The 16,422-nt window shown below is 36.1% G+C and overlaps 1 protein-coding gene across 6 annotated transcripts in view; it reads right to left on the bottom strand.

Annotated features, from left to right (window-relative positions):
* The window catches only part of RASAL2 (RAS protein activator like 2), a 227,431-nt gene that overhangs the window by 23,844 nt on the left and 187,165 nt on the right, over window positions 1-16,422 (bottom strand). For all 6 annotated transcript variants that reach the window (XM_084866956.1, XM_084866957.1, XM_084866958.1 and 3 more), the window contains 5 exons: window positions 9,072-9,225; window positions 6,746-6,844; window positions 5,234-5,788; window positions 2,808-2,952; window positions 101-245 (listed from right to left, as the gene is read on the bottom strand). In XM_084866956.1, coding sequence (XP_084723082.1) covers window positions 101-245; window positions 2,808-2,952; window positions 5,234-5,788; window positions 6,746-6,844; window positions 9,072-9,225 — 1,098 coding nt within the window. The remainder of the gene's footprint in view (window positions 1-100; window positions 246-2,807; window positions 2,953-5,233; window positions 5,789-6,745; window positions 6,845-9,071; window positions 9,226-16,422) is intronic.

Genomic DNA, 16,422 nt, shown 5'->3' with positions numbered 1-16,422 from the left:
CCCTTCCTTTGGTTGGGAAATAATAGTTAACACCGTGATGACTTTTATATAGAAAATGAAAGTTCCAAAGATGGTGGATGAAGCACTGACACCAGCTCACCAGTAAGAGTTGATGATCTTGCAGAAAGCCAGCTCACAGCACATTTTCAGGTTGCTCTGATGGTCTATCAATTCACTAGATGAACATTTGTTGGGATCCACTTCACAGTTCTCATCTGACTCATACAAAGCTTTGATGAACTCCCCTATGTGAAGAGAGATGACAGACAGAACAATAAATAGGGTCTTCCTAAATAGAACAATAGGACTTAAGATTCCTGTCCTAAAATGCATAATGGGGAATCTTTCTGAGATCTGACAGGGAGGATACAAAAGACTGTTCATGAAGGGTCACTGCTTTGGAAACCAAGAGTTATCACCTCCAAAACATCATGTTTATTTTCTTTACCCTGGAGGTGAAAAAACAGCAATCACCACCAGCATCATCATCATCATCAACATCACCATGATATTTACAAAAATAACAATGATACTACTATCAATTATATAACTTTAAATCTTTTATCTGAAACCACAAATAAATGAGCATAAATTCATTATTCATTATAAGGCCCCTTTACCCAGGGTGAATAGTGTTAATAGTGTTATTATTTTAGGAGAAAAAAATAACCTTGATGACCACACATCTTACTAACTAGCCCATTTAAGGTTTTAATTGCTAATTTTGGTACCAAACATAGATTTGAGTAAGGATGTCTAGACTTACCTCTTGAAATGAGAAAAGTCATTCAATACAGCACAAGTTTGTAGCAGAACATTGCTTTATATAATCTGTATTGTTTTTCCAAATAGGTTTAGCTTAGAACCCCTTTTCATATATCCTATTCTCTAAAAGGATATGCCCAACATTATCTGAAAGAACAAGTTCTTATCTTACCTGTTTATCCACCACTATACCTATATACCGTATTTTTCGGACCATAAGACGCACTATTTTCCCCCCAGAAGTGGGGGGAAAAAGTCCCTGCGTCTTATGGTCCAAATATAGCCTACACATATACTGTAAAAAAAAAAGTTTTTTTACTTGCCCGGCTCTGTGTGGTCTCTGTGTGCTTGCCCGGCTCTAAAATGGTTCTAAATGCTGCTGTTTACTTTACAGGGTTGATTACATGTGTTTATGACTGTGATGTTGGGTTTTAATGCACATAAAATATTTTAGGACACTATTTGTTTCAGAATCTTTTTTTCTTCATTTCCCTTCTCTAAAAACTGGTGCGTCTTATGGTCCGGTGCGTCTTATGGTCCGAAAAATACGGTATATTCTACTCCATGAGTTTTGTGCTTATTTGTTCATATGTCTGTCTCATCTCTAGGATGAATACCTTTGGAGGTCAGGGACCAGTTTCTATTCATGTTCAGATCCCCAGCATACCAAATAGCTTCTAAAGCATTGCAATTGCTCAATACATATTTATGATGCCTGGTGCTATGTGTCTTTGGGTTTTTATAGGCCTTTATGAAAGAGGAGATCTTTCAAAGACCCTTTCAAATCTGCTTATATTACTTGATAGGCTCGTTTAGGCTCGTTATAATAGATTTTATGAAAGTAAATAATGATATCTGCAAAATTAAGTAGCGGCAGCGATATAAACAGCATTTTTTCCCTAGCAAAATGGCTAGAACTGAGGTAAATGAAAGCTTTTAAAAATAGCTATGAGGATGAAAAGTGGTTATTTGAAAGAAAAATGCGTGGAGAACAGGAAACAGTGGTGCACAGAGAAGAAAAAGGGTTTGGAGCCAGTCAGATCTGGGATCAAATCCACAATCCATGACTGTGGGCCTTGAAAAGTCACTTAACTAGTCTAAGCTTCAGCTGCCATATTTGGAGAATAGCATAATGACTCCCATTCTACAGAGCTGTGGTGAGGATCTGAAATAATGCATGAAAAAAAAAAAGTGTTTAATATGGTGTCTGGCATTTTGGAGGGGCTCCATACAATAAGTATTGTTATTTGCAAATTAGGCAACTTTAAAATAGTTTTTCATAAAGTAAAATAACTAAAACTAGTAAAAGGCTTCTCAAAGTGTTTACCAAAAGATTTGTATTTGACATGCTCTCAAAGTCTCTATGCTATGTGCTTCTATACTATTTATCTCTTTTAAAGAGTATCTAAATTTAAAACCAAGTCGTAACTGTTATATATTCCATGTAAAAATTGACCCACCTTTAGATTTATATTATAAATATTCTGTTTAGTGAGTTCATTAAGGTTATGCCATCCTGGGGGAATATTACTAATATTAATAAATAATTTGTGATTTTTAAGAATATTTTTCTTTTATTCTTCAAGAAAAAGAGCCAAATATATCAAGGGTCTGGAAGTAAATTGTCTAAAATTGCAGCCTAAAATTATCCCCCCTCCCCATTATGATATATTTACAATCCTCCAAAACAGAGAAATTATTTTTACTTTTGAAACTATAACTCATGTCTGATAATGTGGAAAGTACCACATTGAAAGGTGAACCTTTTATAGGTTTGTATCCAGAAGCTGCTTACCTAATAAAAATTACTGAGACAAAAAAAATATTACTGAGACAGATTCAACAATCCATTTACATTTGCTCTCTTGCTGTTCCTCCACTGGTGAGTACTGCAGAGACTTCTTTAAGCCAAATCTTGAATAACACTCTAATCAGCTAGACCTAAACAACACCCAGAAGTTTAGCCTAATTTGTTTGTCTCATGAGGATGAAATAACTTGAAATCAAAGGGGAAGAAAAGAAAATGTTTTCCTTCTCCATACCCAAGGCATCATGAAGATACTGTTGTCCCACCAACTTGAGGTATTCCTCAATGGACTTGGTGGCAATGGTATTCTCTCTGAAGATCAAGACATCATGTTCTCCACAACGATCCACCTCAGACATCACCAAGTCCGTCAGAAAATCCTGGTAGAATAATGTTCAATCAGGCAGAAAGCAACTGAATAAATAATATACATCAGAAGAGACTGATGAAATATCAGACATCCTGGGAACCCTGCTTTAAAACTAAAGCTACCAGATTCACTTTAAAGAAAAAAGTTAAGTCAGGATAAACTCTTAGGTGTCACCACCCCTTAAGTTTAAAATTCCTTCACAGATTTTTCCATTGCACTTGAATAAGGACCATAATTTTGAGTGCAGCTGACAAGTCTCCATATGTTCTGGTTTCTGTCCACCTTCCTAGCCTCATCTTGTGCCACTCTCTCTTTATTCTGCTCCAGTCTCAAGGGCCTCCTTTATAGGTCCTTGAACACATCAAGTCTTTTTTAACACACAGTGCTGTCCATTCACCACAAATTTTGTGCAAATGCTGCCCTCAGTTTTGCTTCATTCACCCCATCATCCCTGCCCCAACTGTCATGAAGTAAATTCCTGGGATCTTTTCTATCTTAGTCCATACATGCTTTCCTCAGTGAAGTCTACTCTGACCACCACCACCATGAACCCCATTAAGTCAGGTCCCCATAGCGCACTGCTCAGCATTTCTCACTCTAATTACAGTTTTTATTTCTGTAATTACTTGATTAATATCTATTTCCTCTAAAAGACAGTAAGCCCCATGAGGTCAGAGACAGTGTCTATTTTTGTTCACCTCTATATTTTTAAGCATTTAACAGTTTCTGCACATATTAAGTATTCAATATCTAACAATTGCAAATTGGTCCACAGTATCAACATGAAATTTCTTGAACTCAATACTTTAACTTATTTTCTAGGCAGTCTGTCTGCTACACCTCCACCCTCAATCCATCCAAGGAGAAGGAAGGCATGATGAGAAATAAAATTCTTAAGAAACAGCTGCTTCATTTATTAGTGGTCTTAAAGAACATGTTTATGTTCAGTTTGAAATGTGATATCAAATATTTTAAATGTTATGTATTCACTGGATATATCAAAGTCTCTAAGTATAAGAACAGGGGATACTCGGATTTATTTTAAAATTAAGCACTTTAAACATTAATGGGATTTACTCTGGGGCACTTTTAAGTGTGTAAAAAAGTTATAGACTAAGGAATCACTATTTAAACTCTTAGGCTAAGGGGCAGGAGGACACTTCTGAAAGTTTATGCTAGTGGTTTCAGTGGGAGCATCATCTGTCAAAAATCATTTAATTTTTCACTTTAAATGGGTATAGTTTACTAATTGTAAATTATACCTCAATAAGGTTGTTTTAAAAATTCTGGATATATCCTGAACTTTGAGCTACTAAAAAGCAGAAAGAACATACCTTACAATTTCAAAGATGACAATTAAAATTTCAGTGATATCTCACCCCAAATTCTTGAGCTTTTTAATGGCAGAAACCTAAAGATTACCACCAGTAAATCCAACCACAAAAATTATAATTAATAGGAAGGCAATAAGATAAGGGACTAATTGTTGAATATATCAGCATATTCTGATTTATATCAAGAAAGTGTAATAGCACTATTGTAAATAAATTATTTTATCTGTGAATGCCTCTAGGTCTGAAACACAATTTTACTGTGGCCAATTTGTATATAATGTAATAGTGACTCAGCCTAATGAAGTGGATATGCCTCATAGAGGTGTTAATTACTCTAGTTCAGGCTGATCAAAGACTATCATTTGCTTGTTGTTCTTCATACAATTAGCACATTTCTCTTCCTTCATCTTCCTAAATTTTTACTTTTATCCAGGATGAAATATGATTCATATTACACCAATTATATAACATCCCTTGCTATTTTTTATTTCAAATATAGATTTTTAATCCCATGAAGAGGCTTGCTAATACCCAGAATGCTTCTGGAATACCTCCTTCTGTGACCAGGGGCTATGTCACCGGTTAATCTCAACTCAGACAAGTTACAGTGAGGAGTAAAACCACTGTAAGAAACATCCTTGAATGTACTGTGGGATTATCACACCCATATCATAAATTTATTTTTCAGACAATAAAGAACTAGCTGTGGAATCTATCTTCAATGCAAATGAACTTTAAATATTTGTGATCTCTCCATTTTATTCCTTTAGTTTTATAATCTCTTATCTTTTCTGGATCTAAGAACTGCTAATAGGTTTCCTTCTCATTTCTTTTTTCCTTTTTTGAGCATTAGCAATAAGCATTTCTCTAATATACATCTCCACAGTATCATAATTTGGTTTCTTCATACAAAGAAGGAAAGAAGCTTAGGGTAATGTAAACCTCCTTTCCACTTACCTTGGCTCTGCCAGTACTTTGAAGAATGTGCACTAAGGCACAAGCCAACTCCTCTTTATTTCTCACACTAATTACTGGTTCAAGGACAGAACATAGCATGGTATAGTTGCTGGTGACAAATTCTGCAAATTCTTTGTACTGTTCCATAGGCAGAATGGTGATAGTTTGGAAACGTGATTTAATCCGAATAGAAGGTCCTCCTGTCTTTCCTTTGTTCGGTGTAGGTGTACTCACTGGATACCACTTTTCTACAAATTGGCGACCAGTCACACTGGCAGAGGGGATGTTGACTAGTCCTACATAATTATTCTTGTCCTTCTTTTTCTTTTTTTCTACATCTTTATAAATGTGAACTGTGATGCTATGAAGAGGTGGAAGGCTGTAGAATTCAAAATGTTCGCCCCAGAAAATATTGTCTGCTTTGGTCTTGCTGGTTGTACGAGCAAAGAGGGTATCATCAAGGCACAGTTCACAGAAATATTTTTTTTTAGGGGCAAGGTCCTTAGCTTCAATGATCCATAAACGAAGAACATTTTCAGCTCGTCTGCAATTGTCCTATAAAGAAGTAATAAATCTAAGTTTGAGAGCTGAAATCCCAGAAAGACAACATTTTCCTTTTGAAATAGGTGATGCTGCTTATATATTTTATTATGAGTAATCCTATATAATAAAAGCCTAACATGCTAAGTATCCGGTTGTCTGTTCAATCAATCAAAGTATACTATGCTGATGACATGCTAAAACCTCTCAGCCGCTTGCTATGATGTGCCCTGACCACCAGGGGGCAGATGCTCCGACTGGTAGGTTAGCTTGCTGCTGGGGTCTGGCCGATTGGGACTGAGCGAGATGGGCTGGACATCCCTGGAGCACTCCCGTGGTCCCTCCCCAGCTGGCCAACCTCCTGCGTCCCTCCCTGGCCCTGATTGTGCACTAATGGGGTCCCTCGGCCTAGCCTGTGCCCTCTTGCAATCTGGGACTCCTCAGAGGATGTATGAGAGCTGGTTTTGACCCGATCCCGCAGGCCAGGCCGAGGGACTTTATTGGTGCGTGAATTCGTGTGCCATGCCTCTAGCCAGTAAATAATGAAAGGAATTGTTATACCATTGTTTAGGATAATAGGAAACTCTAAACAGAATGTATCAGAATCTTACAGAGCCATGTACATTCTATTTTACTTGGATTAAAAATATCATTCTGTAACATAAGTTCTTATGTAGCTAGCCTTGTGGCAACTAGACTGATATCTACAAATAAAAAGAGATAAGTAGTTAAGAAATTTGTGTTCTAGTCCCATTTCTATCATGTATTAGCTTCTGATTTGGGTAGGTTTCTTAAATTCTGAGTCTTCTTATCTACATTGGTAAAATCATAATAATATATGCAAAAAATATGTTTGAAATGGCAAATGTGCTTAAAAAGTCCTATAAAAATTAAGGTATTATCACTGCATTTCATTTCTATCAATTTACTACTTATAGTTACACATTTTTTAGACCTCAAAGCCATTATTACCTTATTTGGTTGAACTGTCCTACGAAGGTTTTCCATCCACTTATCTCTTTCTGAAGCGGAGTTACAGCTGAAGCATTTACTTCCACTCAAGTAGGTAACCTTCAACATAAAAGTTAGACATAAGAAAAAGAAAACATAGGGCTTGAGGGCTTTGGTGTCCTAGTTGTATTGTTTATGAGTTAAGATATGCTCTGAACCGAAATCATACTACATGAAACCAGCTTTATGACTTCTATGTCTACATCAACATCTACTTTTTGCTTTGTATCCTTACTTATCTCCTAATGAGACAACAAAGACCAGTGAGAATTCAGCTTAGGATCCTAAAACTGTTCTGAAATACCAAAATTAAAAACCTTGCAGGACACACATCTTAAATAAACTGCTAATGAATATGTTCAATTCTGAGAGAGTTAATAAAGAATAACTATAAAGGGAAGAGAGTCTCTAAAACAGCTTATCCAGTTTCTTGGGACTGCTTTTGAGGCATCAGGCTCTATCCTTCCCCTCCTCCGTCTTGTCTGGAACACTACAAACTCAACCTTCACTCATCACCTGTTCCCCAGCTTCCCCTTCTCCAGTTTCCTATAATTGGAGGACCAAAAATAAATAAATAAATAAACAAATAAATAAATAAATAAATAAACAAACAAACAAACAAACAAATAAATAAATAAATAAATAAAAATCACTATCCGGAGAGGAGAGAAAAAGATGAGCTGCATTAGCAGTCACCCTACCAGAGTTAGAAGCAGAGGACCACATAATCCCCTAACCCCTTGCCCATGTTTAATAAAAACCTTCCACCCAGATCCTATGCACCATGTCTCGTTCTCCAAGATTGCCTGCTCTCTCTTCTGAAGTGCATACTGTCATGTTAATAAATTACTGCGCTTTGCTAAATCTTTCTGTCCTGTTCTTGAATTCCTTCTTGTTCTGTGACAAGGACCTAGGTCAAGTTGAGGTCTCTCCGGGTGCCCCCTAGCATCACCTTCATTATAACATTGTGAGATAGTAATGAAACTGAAAAGAGTCACCAGTATTGGGTTATTGTCTTTGGAACCTATTTCTCCTCCACTAGGCAACTCACCTGTGATTTTTAGTCTTTAGGAGGTTAACCTGACCACTATTATTACTTTTCTTTAAAAATGGAACATGTGCCGAAACCGGTTTGGCTCAATGGATAGAGCGTCGGCTTGGGGACTGAAAGGTCCCGGGTTCGATTCCGGTCAAGGGCATGTACCTTGGTTGCGGGCATATCCTCAATAGGGGGTGTGCAAGAGGCAGCAGATCGGTGACTCTCTCTCATCCATGTTTCTAACTCTCTATCTCTCTTCCTTCCTCTCTGTACAAAATCAATAAAATGTATTAAAAAAAAAAAAAAAAGGAACATGTGACCTAAATGCCTAGCAGTTAACACTGGGCTTGGTATACAACCTGTTGTGCTGAGTTTCAAAATACAGGAAGTTCAAGTGTCTTATAATAAAAACACTAACAAGTGACTTGTCCAAATTGCTAAGTGTGCTCACATATTAACTCAATCTGATTATAATCTAGTAAATTAGATCAGATTATATATTATTCTGATCTAACATGATAACTACTAGCCACATATGACTAGTGAACACCTGAAATGAATGTAGCTAGTCCAAATTGAAATGCGCTATAAATGTAAAATTCACAGGAGATTTTGAAGACTTAGTACCCTCCTCCCTCAAAAAAGAATGTAAAAAAAACCACTTATTGATAAGTTTTGTATTAATGACATGTTAAAATGGTTAAGGACAATTTGTTCGTTTAAGAAATCAGGCACCTGTAATGTGCCAGGAATTGGGCAAGGTGCTGGGGATTATAAAAATAAATAAGACATGGTCCCAGGTCTTAAACTACCCATGATACAGTTAGAAAAATTACCGTTTGGTCAATTTCCTCTGAGAATCATTAAAATTGAGGCTTAGACTTTTAGGAGAAAAACAACAAGATAGTGTTTGATATCTTTACCAATATTAAAAAACTGAAATACAAATTTAATGTTATTGTTAGTCTTATGGCCTCTGCTGAGAATGTACTAAAGAATTTATTTACTTCAAAAGCAGATTAAGTCAAAAGGAATGAGAAGCCATCAGTGATAACTTTAACCACCAATATAATTAGATTGACAGATTTCCAAGCCTTTCCCCTAGAAGTAGGTAATTTCCAATAACTGAAAACTAGTTAAAGATGATCAAATCATCAATACTATAGTAATAAAATCACAGAATTATTAGATAGAAAATCTGCTTGTTGTTCGACTACTCTTCCTTCTTTCTATACTTTTTTTTTTTACCTCGAAGCAGAAGTCTTGTCCAAGGATGCTACTATGAAGTGGTTTCACCGATACGGGCTCCCCTCTTCCAAGATCCAGACACTCCACTGCACTGCATGGGCTCAGCAAGGACTCATGGGAACGGGACTCTTTCAGTTTAGGCAGCCCACGAGACCTAACATAGAAAAAGATGTGTAAGACAGTGTGACTACATGGACAACAAGGAAGTGACAGTCTAATACAGTGGCGGCTGACAAGAACTGTATAAATGAGTAAGGAAAAAAAATAAATGAGGAGCAAATTAATAGTTAATCTGTAACAATAATAACAGTAAACATATTTATGTGGCACATATAAATCGTACATATATGTGTGTACTCACACACATTTTTTCCTCAATAAAGCAAAAATACATCCCATAATTTTATTAGTCTCAAGGGAGCTCAAAGCTCCAGTACAGACGTTTTTATCCTCACTCCTGTTTGGAGATGGAGAAATATATACTATTCAAGGTTATCTTTATATATTCTTAGTTATACAAAGGTATTATCAAAAGACATTTTCCCCCCCAGATTATCCTCTTCTATTACTGATAAAATAGTAGTGGTTAAATCCGCATTCTGGTTCTTTCTGCTTTGGCAGGATAAACACACACACACACACACACACACACACACACACACAGTCAAAGCCAAGCTTTTCAGCACAAGACCCTGCCTTTCAAAAGGTCTGATTTCCATCTCAATATGACATTCTTTTCTGGCAAGCTTTTGGTTCTATCCATGCTTTACTGTATAAATATGAATAAAGAATAAAATGCCTTGAAGAAACCTCCCACCCACAAAAGAAATGTTCAAGCTCTCATCTAGAAGAACAGTTCTTTGTAAACACCATTCAGGCATCCTGACTTTGTTTCCTAGCTGTTTAAAAAAGAAGGCTGGGAATTATGACTCTTGTCACCACAGGAGCTAGAACTTTACTATCTTCCCCTTGGAGGAATTAGCAAAGTCAATATAAAGCATAATATTTTTGAATCCAGTAATGGAGAGCCATGCAGTTTTACCCAGTAACTATAGTATTTATTGGCTGAAAACCCCACAGTTTTTATATATATAAATAAATAAAATATATATTTTTTAGCAGAAGTACCTAGTAATAGGGATAAAAAGAAATGCCTTGTGTGAAGAAATTCATTTTTGTAAATCACATTAAATAAGCAGCTTCATTTATTTCCTTAAAATAACCAAGATAACATTAAAAGGAACTGAAATATCAGAAATGTCAGAGTAGCTTTCAGTTAAATTATAAAGTAAAGGCTGCTCTTTCCCTCTGTTTCCTTTCTAACATCATTCAATAAACTCCATATAATAAAAAAACATTTTAAGCAATAGGATTTTAGTTCATTCTTTCCATATATAAAAACCCAACCACCATTTAATGTTTAGACTAACAAACGTGTGCTCTGATATTGAGCAGTCTTTTTAAGATCAAAAAGGCAATAATTATATTTAGCGTTAATAATACACAAAAGAGTGCACAAAAGCCAACTAATGTTGCATGGAAGTATGCACAAAAGCCAAATAATGTTTTATACATAAAAATGTAGCAGCTCCACATTTATTTCCTTTTGTTTTACTGGATAAGATAATGACATGTTATAGAATGCAAAGACAGTACAACAATTATAAATAATTAAATGTTAAAGTAATTTTACTTTAATGTAATTAGCATTCAACTTTCCCACTATGCTTCATAGGAAGCTTGGTTGAGGCGATAGGATACTGTAATCTTTTTTAATCATACAGAAAACAACAATTCCAGTCCGTTTTCCCAGGAGTTATTTGGAGGGAAAAAGCCTCACAACAGGAAACCAAAAGGCATATTTAATATAGAAGGAGGGATGACAAAAGGCTCACTTTTATTTTTAAAATTCTCTAGGAAAATATTGTAAGACAGAAATTAATTTTGTTTCAAACAAAATAAATGTCTACCTACATGAAGCAATTGTATAGCCAACTGGCAGTGCAACCCCAAAGCATAGCGGTGCCACATGCCACGGTATAACAAGTCACTCTCTGAACTACATCTCAGAAAACAGCTCTCTGTTTAGAAGACAAGAACCAATAGAAGATGGTTTCCCCGCTGCCTTCCCGAATAATGATAACATCTTTGGATCAATGTTTTCCGCGTGTAATTTCAAGTCCTCAATAGAAGCAGAACAGAAAGACAAACAGCACAACATGAAGTCATCTTCCAGACAGACAGCAGGATCGGTAATATTCCTTCCTCTCTTTCTCAGACTGCATCAGCCCCTTAGGTAACACAAACAAGGTTCCTGGGCTCTCAGCTGGGCCTGTTGCCATGGTGCTACACCTATAAGGAGATTAGAGCTGAAGGCAGTAGGGAGAAGCTGCAGCTTGAAGGACTGACTCAGGAGCATGCTCTGCAAGCCTGACCACTTTAAGAGGGAAAAAAAAAAAAAAAAAAAGGAATGGAAAGGCCCTCACCCATTTCCATTAACAATTTCTCATAGTCAAAGGCTGTAGGAAAAACTGAGGCAACCTGGAGGTGGAGGAGAATCTCTTTACAGTATTAGGAAACAAAGCTGAGAAGTTTTAGCTTGCTTCATATGATTCCCTGCCTCCTATTAGAAGGTATTTGCTACATCCTACTCTGCAAGTACAATCTTTCTCTTATATTTGTTCTATTTTATGTGCAGTACTACTTCTAAGGTTTTTAGGTATGATTTTACATTTATCTTATCTGGGTTACACATTCTTTTTTCTTTTAGAAAAAAACTGGGTAAATTTCTTTATTTGCTGAATTTCTAATGCTTAACAAACTTCATTTCAGTACTTAGGTCTAACTTCCAAACACACTATAAACAGATTTTGCAACCAAGTTATTTGGAATTAGAATTCAAAACTCCTCCCAGTTACTGAAATGGCAATTATTAACAGAGTTCAGAATCTTCTATTGTTCACCATTTATGTATGTATGTATGTATGTGCATATACTAACACCCACCCAATGAACTGAACTCCAAAGTCACTAATATATTCCACATTACTACTGAATAAACAAGCAAGCCCTTCCTGTATTGAGAAGAAAGTATCTCTGCAAAGACAGAAGTATAATAATTCCCAGAGAATTATGAGAGAGATGTCTAACTGCTGGTTTAGGCCCCATCCCCAGGATCGGGCCTACACCAGAAGTCAGACACCCCCCAAGGGGTCCTGATTGGAGAGGGGGCAGGCTGGGCTGAGGGGACCCCTCCCCCCTGCACCAATTTCATGCACGGGGCCTCTAGTTTATACATAATAGGATCAGTACCCTCAAACCCCCTGTAAATCATGCTTACCATCTCCTGTACCTTCATAAGAATTTATTTTCTTAGATCTGCTAAATAGAGAATATTAGCAGCTGGTAAGGCAGCTTACTTACTTCCCCAATGTAAAGCAAAATATGAATTTTTGAGAGAATAAAGGTTTAAAACATTTTTTCCAGTCCATTTTGACAATGACCCTCATTAAGAAACCTAACCTTGAAAGTGAATCCCTTAAGTCCTTTCCCTGATCCACACCCACACCCTTACCCACTAATGCCAAATACCATGTAAGGATAATTCAGGGCTCCAATTTAACTGTTTCTCGCTTTCATGAAATTGCTTTCCAGAAGTGATATTAGTTCTTAGTAGTTCTTGATTTTTGTCTAAGACCTCCCTCTAGCAATGTGAGATGTTAAGGGTTAAAAATCTAACTGCTTTGCAAATGAAGATTACCTGCAGCTTCTGACCTCTTTAAGAGATAAACTACAGGCTGGAGAGGCTTTCCATTACTTACTACAGGACGTGATTATTATATTGCTTTAACACACATGCATATCTGAAATGAGTCTTAAAAGACAAATGTGAAGGGGTGAGGTATGAGGTGCCAACACCATTGAATACAGTGATGATGAAGAAAAAGGAGTCAACTTAACTTTGATTAGTACAGTGTTAAGTAAAACACAGCTGGATTTTACTCAGCTTAACAATCCAATTTTTTAAAAAGCCAGATTTCCCCTGAAGCACCAATAGTGCTTGCATGTGCTAGCTCAATCTGCCACATGTTTAGATTCAGCTCCAAACTTGGGAAACTTTTCATTAAAAATGCTTATTGCCACACAAAATCCTGTACTCTGGTGCAGGTGAATTTCTGCTTGGCTTGGCAGTCCTGACTCCATATTTTGCCACTGAGTTCTTGAAGAGAGAGCTCAGCCATAAGTGGGTGAAACAATATATACTTACATTCAAGACAGTTTGCCTCACCTGAAAATTTCCCAGATAGTAATTAATAAAATTTAGTTATCCTAACACCAGCAAATTTACACAGGGTCTAATCATTTTTTAAAAAAATGCATCTGTGATCTCACTTTGGGAAAACTGTAGCTTTACTTGTTTCCCAATTTCAATTGTTTTTCAAACCTGGTATCCAGGAAAACATCCAATTGATGTTTTGTTTGTAAAAGCAGATCCTTTCCTACACCACAATGCCAAAGGTTTCCGTTCATGAATTAAAGGAGAAAGAAATTAAAGTTCATTCACCAGAGTTCTATTTGTGTGTCAAAAAAAAGAAAAAAAGAAAAAAAAAGAAAGTCCTTCTAGCTGCACTGGGTACCTGCTGCAGTTAAAGCCAGTCCCCACTGCTTATATTACTCACTGCTTTTATGTTAGCTTAAAAGAAACCCACACAACCAGCCACACAAAAAGCTATTTACGGAAACCTAACACACTCCTGATCTTCCTTCTCCCTGTTCTCTGCCTCTAGACAGGATGGTCTAATGAGCCCAGCTGGTAATGGTAAAAAAGGATACTTGTCAGCCTGAGTTGTCACTTAAAATGAACAAACACATGGGAAGGAAATATATCATCATAGACAAAAATGACATTTAAGGTATTTTTGTACAAATACACATATACATACAATGAACTTGGACACAGAAGGAAGAGAAGATTATAAATGTTAAAACATGTTCTGGAGGGCAAAAAATTCAACTAGCCTCCAATATGACAATCTCTTTATAGAAATTGTACCATATTCCTTTTTGTCCTTAAATTACAAATGGAATAAACTCTACTATGCCTACTAAACAATTTAATGTAAACACAACTATATTGAATTAAAAAACACCCATGAAACTAAACCAAACCACATTCATAAAGCAACTCAATGAACATACTTGGTATTTAAAGGGTGAGTGAAAAGACTACTAATTTTTCTTTCTTTTTCTGAATTTTGTTAGACTTTTAATCTCATTATTGTCATAAAATTAAGTATGGGTTAAAAGAGTTAGGTAAACGAAGGAAAAATTGATGGAGTTCAATGACATTTACTTGTTAATCATTCCTAAATCCTTGACTATTTGCTTTCCCATTAGTTTCTAGTTTAGCTAAATAAGTGAATATATGCATGAATCCAACTATTCATAAATAATTACTAGGTGTGCGATATGCTAGGCACTATGTTATGAGTAGATGAAAAAAAAGCAATGAAAGACAGACTCCCTATAACTGTCTTGGCAGGAGCAACTTTGCAATTTCGATTAATATCTTAGACTGAACAAAAGCTAAAAATCATAAAACTTCTAAATTTTAGAAGAAAACATAGGTGAAAATCTCTTGGGACACCAAAAAAAACCCCATAAACGTTGATGGTAGGAATGTAAAATAGTACAGGTACTCCAGAAAATAGTTTGATAGTTTCTTATAAACCTAAACATGTACTTACCATACAACCCAGCAATTACATCTTTGTGTATTAATACCAGAGAAAGGAAAACATGTGTTTACAACTATTCACAGCAATTTTATTAATAATAGGTAAAAACTAGAAACAACTCAAATGTTCTTCAGTGGGTGAATGGTTTAACCAGCTCTGATACATCCATACAGTGAATACTAGCCAGCAACACAAGGAACAAAACTATTGATAGATACAACCACTTGGATGGATTTCAAGGGCATTCTATTTAGTGAAAAAGAAAAAAAAGAAAAAAGAAAAAGCCAATCTTAAGTGGTTCACACTATATGATTCCATTTATATAACATTCTTGAAATAAACCTATAGAAATGTAAAAAAATAAAATAAAATAAAAAATTATGCCCTGGCTGGTTTGGCTCAGTGGATAGAGCGTCAGCCTGAGGACTGAGGGGTTCCAGGTTTGATTCCAGTCAAGGGCAGATGCCCAGGTTTTGGGCTTGATCCCCAGTGGGGAGCATGCAGGAGGCAGCCAATTAATGACTCTCATCATTGATGTTTCTATCTCTCTTCTTTACCTTCAATGAAAATATATTAAAAAGAAAAAAAATTAGTGGTTGCTAGGAGACAGGGAAGGGTGGGAGAGGCGGGTATGACTATAAAGGGGCAGCAGGAGTTCTTTCTGGATAAGGAACAACTCTGTACCTTAATTGTGGTAGTGTATAGATTATCAATGTATACATAAGATAAAACTGCAGAGAACTGTTTTTTAATTCATCAGTTGATGGATGTTGGGGCAATCACTACTTTTTGGCTTTTGGCACACAAATGAGTGCATACAAAAAATTGGAGAAAACTTATAAATATCTGTAACCTAGTTAATAGTTTTATACCCATACTACTTACCTAGTTTTGATATGCATACAATTATAAGATATCACTACTGGGGAAGCAGGGAGAAAAGGTTTGCAACCTATGTACTATTTTTTTACAACTTATTTTGAGTAGATAAATTCAAAATAAAAACTTTAAACAATAGATCTAAATAGGAGAAGCTCAAGAACACTACACTCAGTTTTAGGTATCTCCTGACAAAGAACAAACAAGCTTTGTCAGTAAGCCTCAGAATAGAGAATATTACTTTGAAGGTTTTTATTTGAGGGACATTAGAAGAGGGTGAGAAAATTCTACATGTGCTTTATCTTTACTTCAAGACTGGTGGAGTTAAGCAGCACTTCCAGAGTAAAGTTGGCAACCTGACAGGCATTTGGAATCCTGGAATGCCTGACAGTGTAGTTGACCACCGTTTTTCAATATTTCCTAGTTTTTCAAAATTTTCAAAGTATATTTGAATAAAAGGCAGAAATAGCAGAGTCTTCTCCTATCCCAATACTCTTCCACATAACATGGCTTTAATGTGAAAACGCTGCCAATATTGATTCTAGGAAATCACTTTACCAGCTTTTATCTGATTAGATGGCTTTGGAACAATAATGACTTTGTGACATCCTATTGATTTTGCCTCTAAAATGTTCCTCCTATCTTGTCTCTGCCTCTTCATTCCCATTGCCACTACCCTCTTCAGAGCTTTCATTATTTCTTACAAATAGCTTTTTGCTAACTGGCCTCCCAAA

This window comes from Pipistrellus hanaki (genome assembly GCF_964339955.1).
Source record: "Pipistrellus hanaki genome assembly, chromosome: 18".
NCBI lineage: Eukaryota > Metazoa > Chordata > Mammalia > Chiroptera > Vespertilionidae > Pipistrellus > Pipistrellus hanaki.
This window is presented reverse-complemented; position numbering and strand designations above follow the sequence as displayed.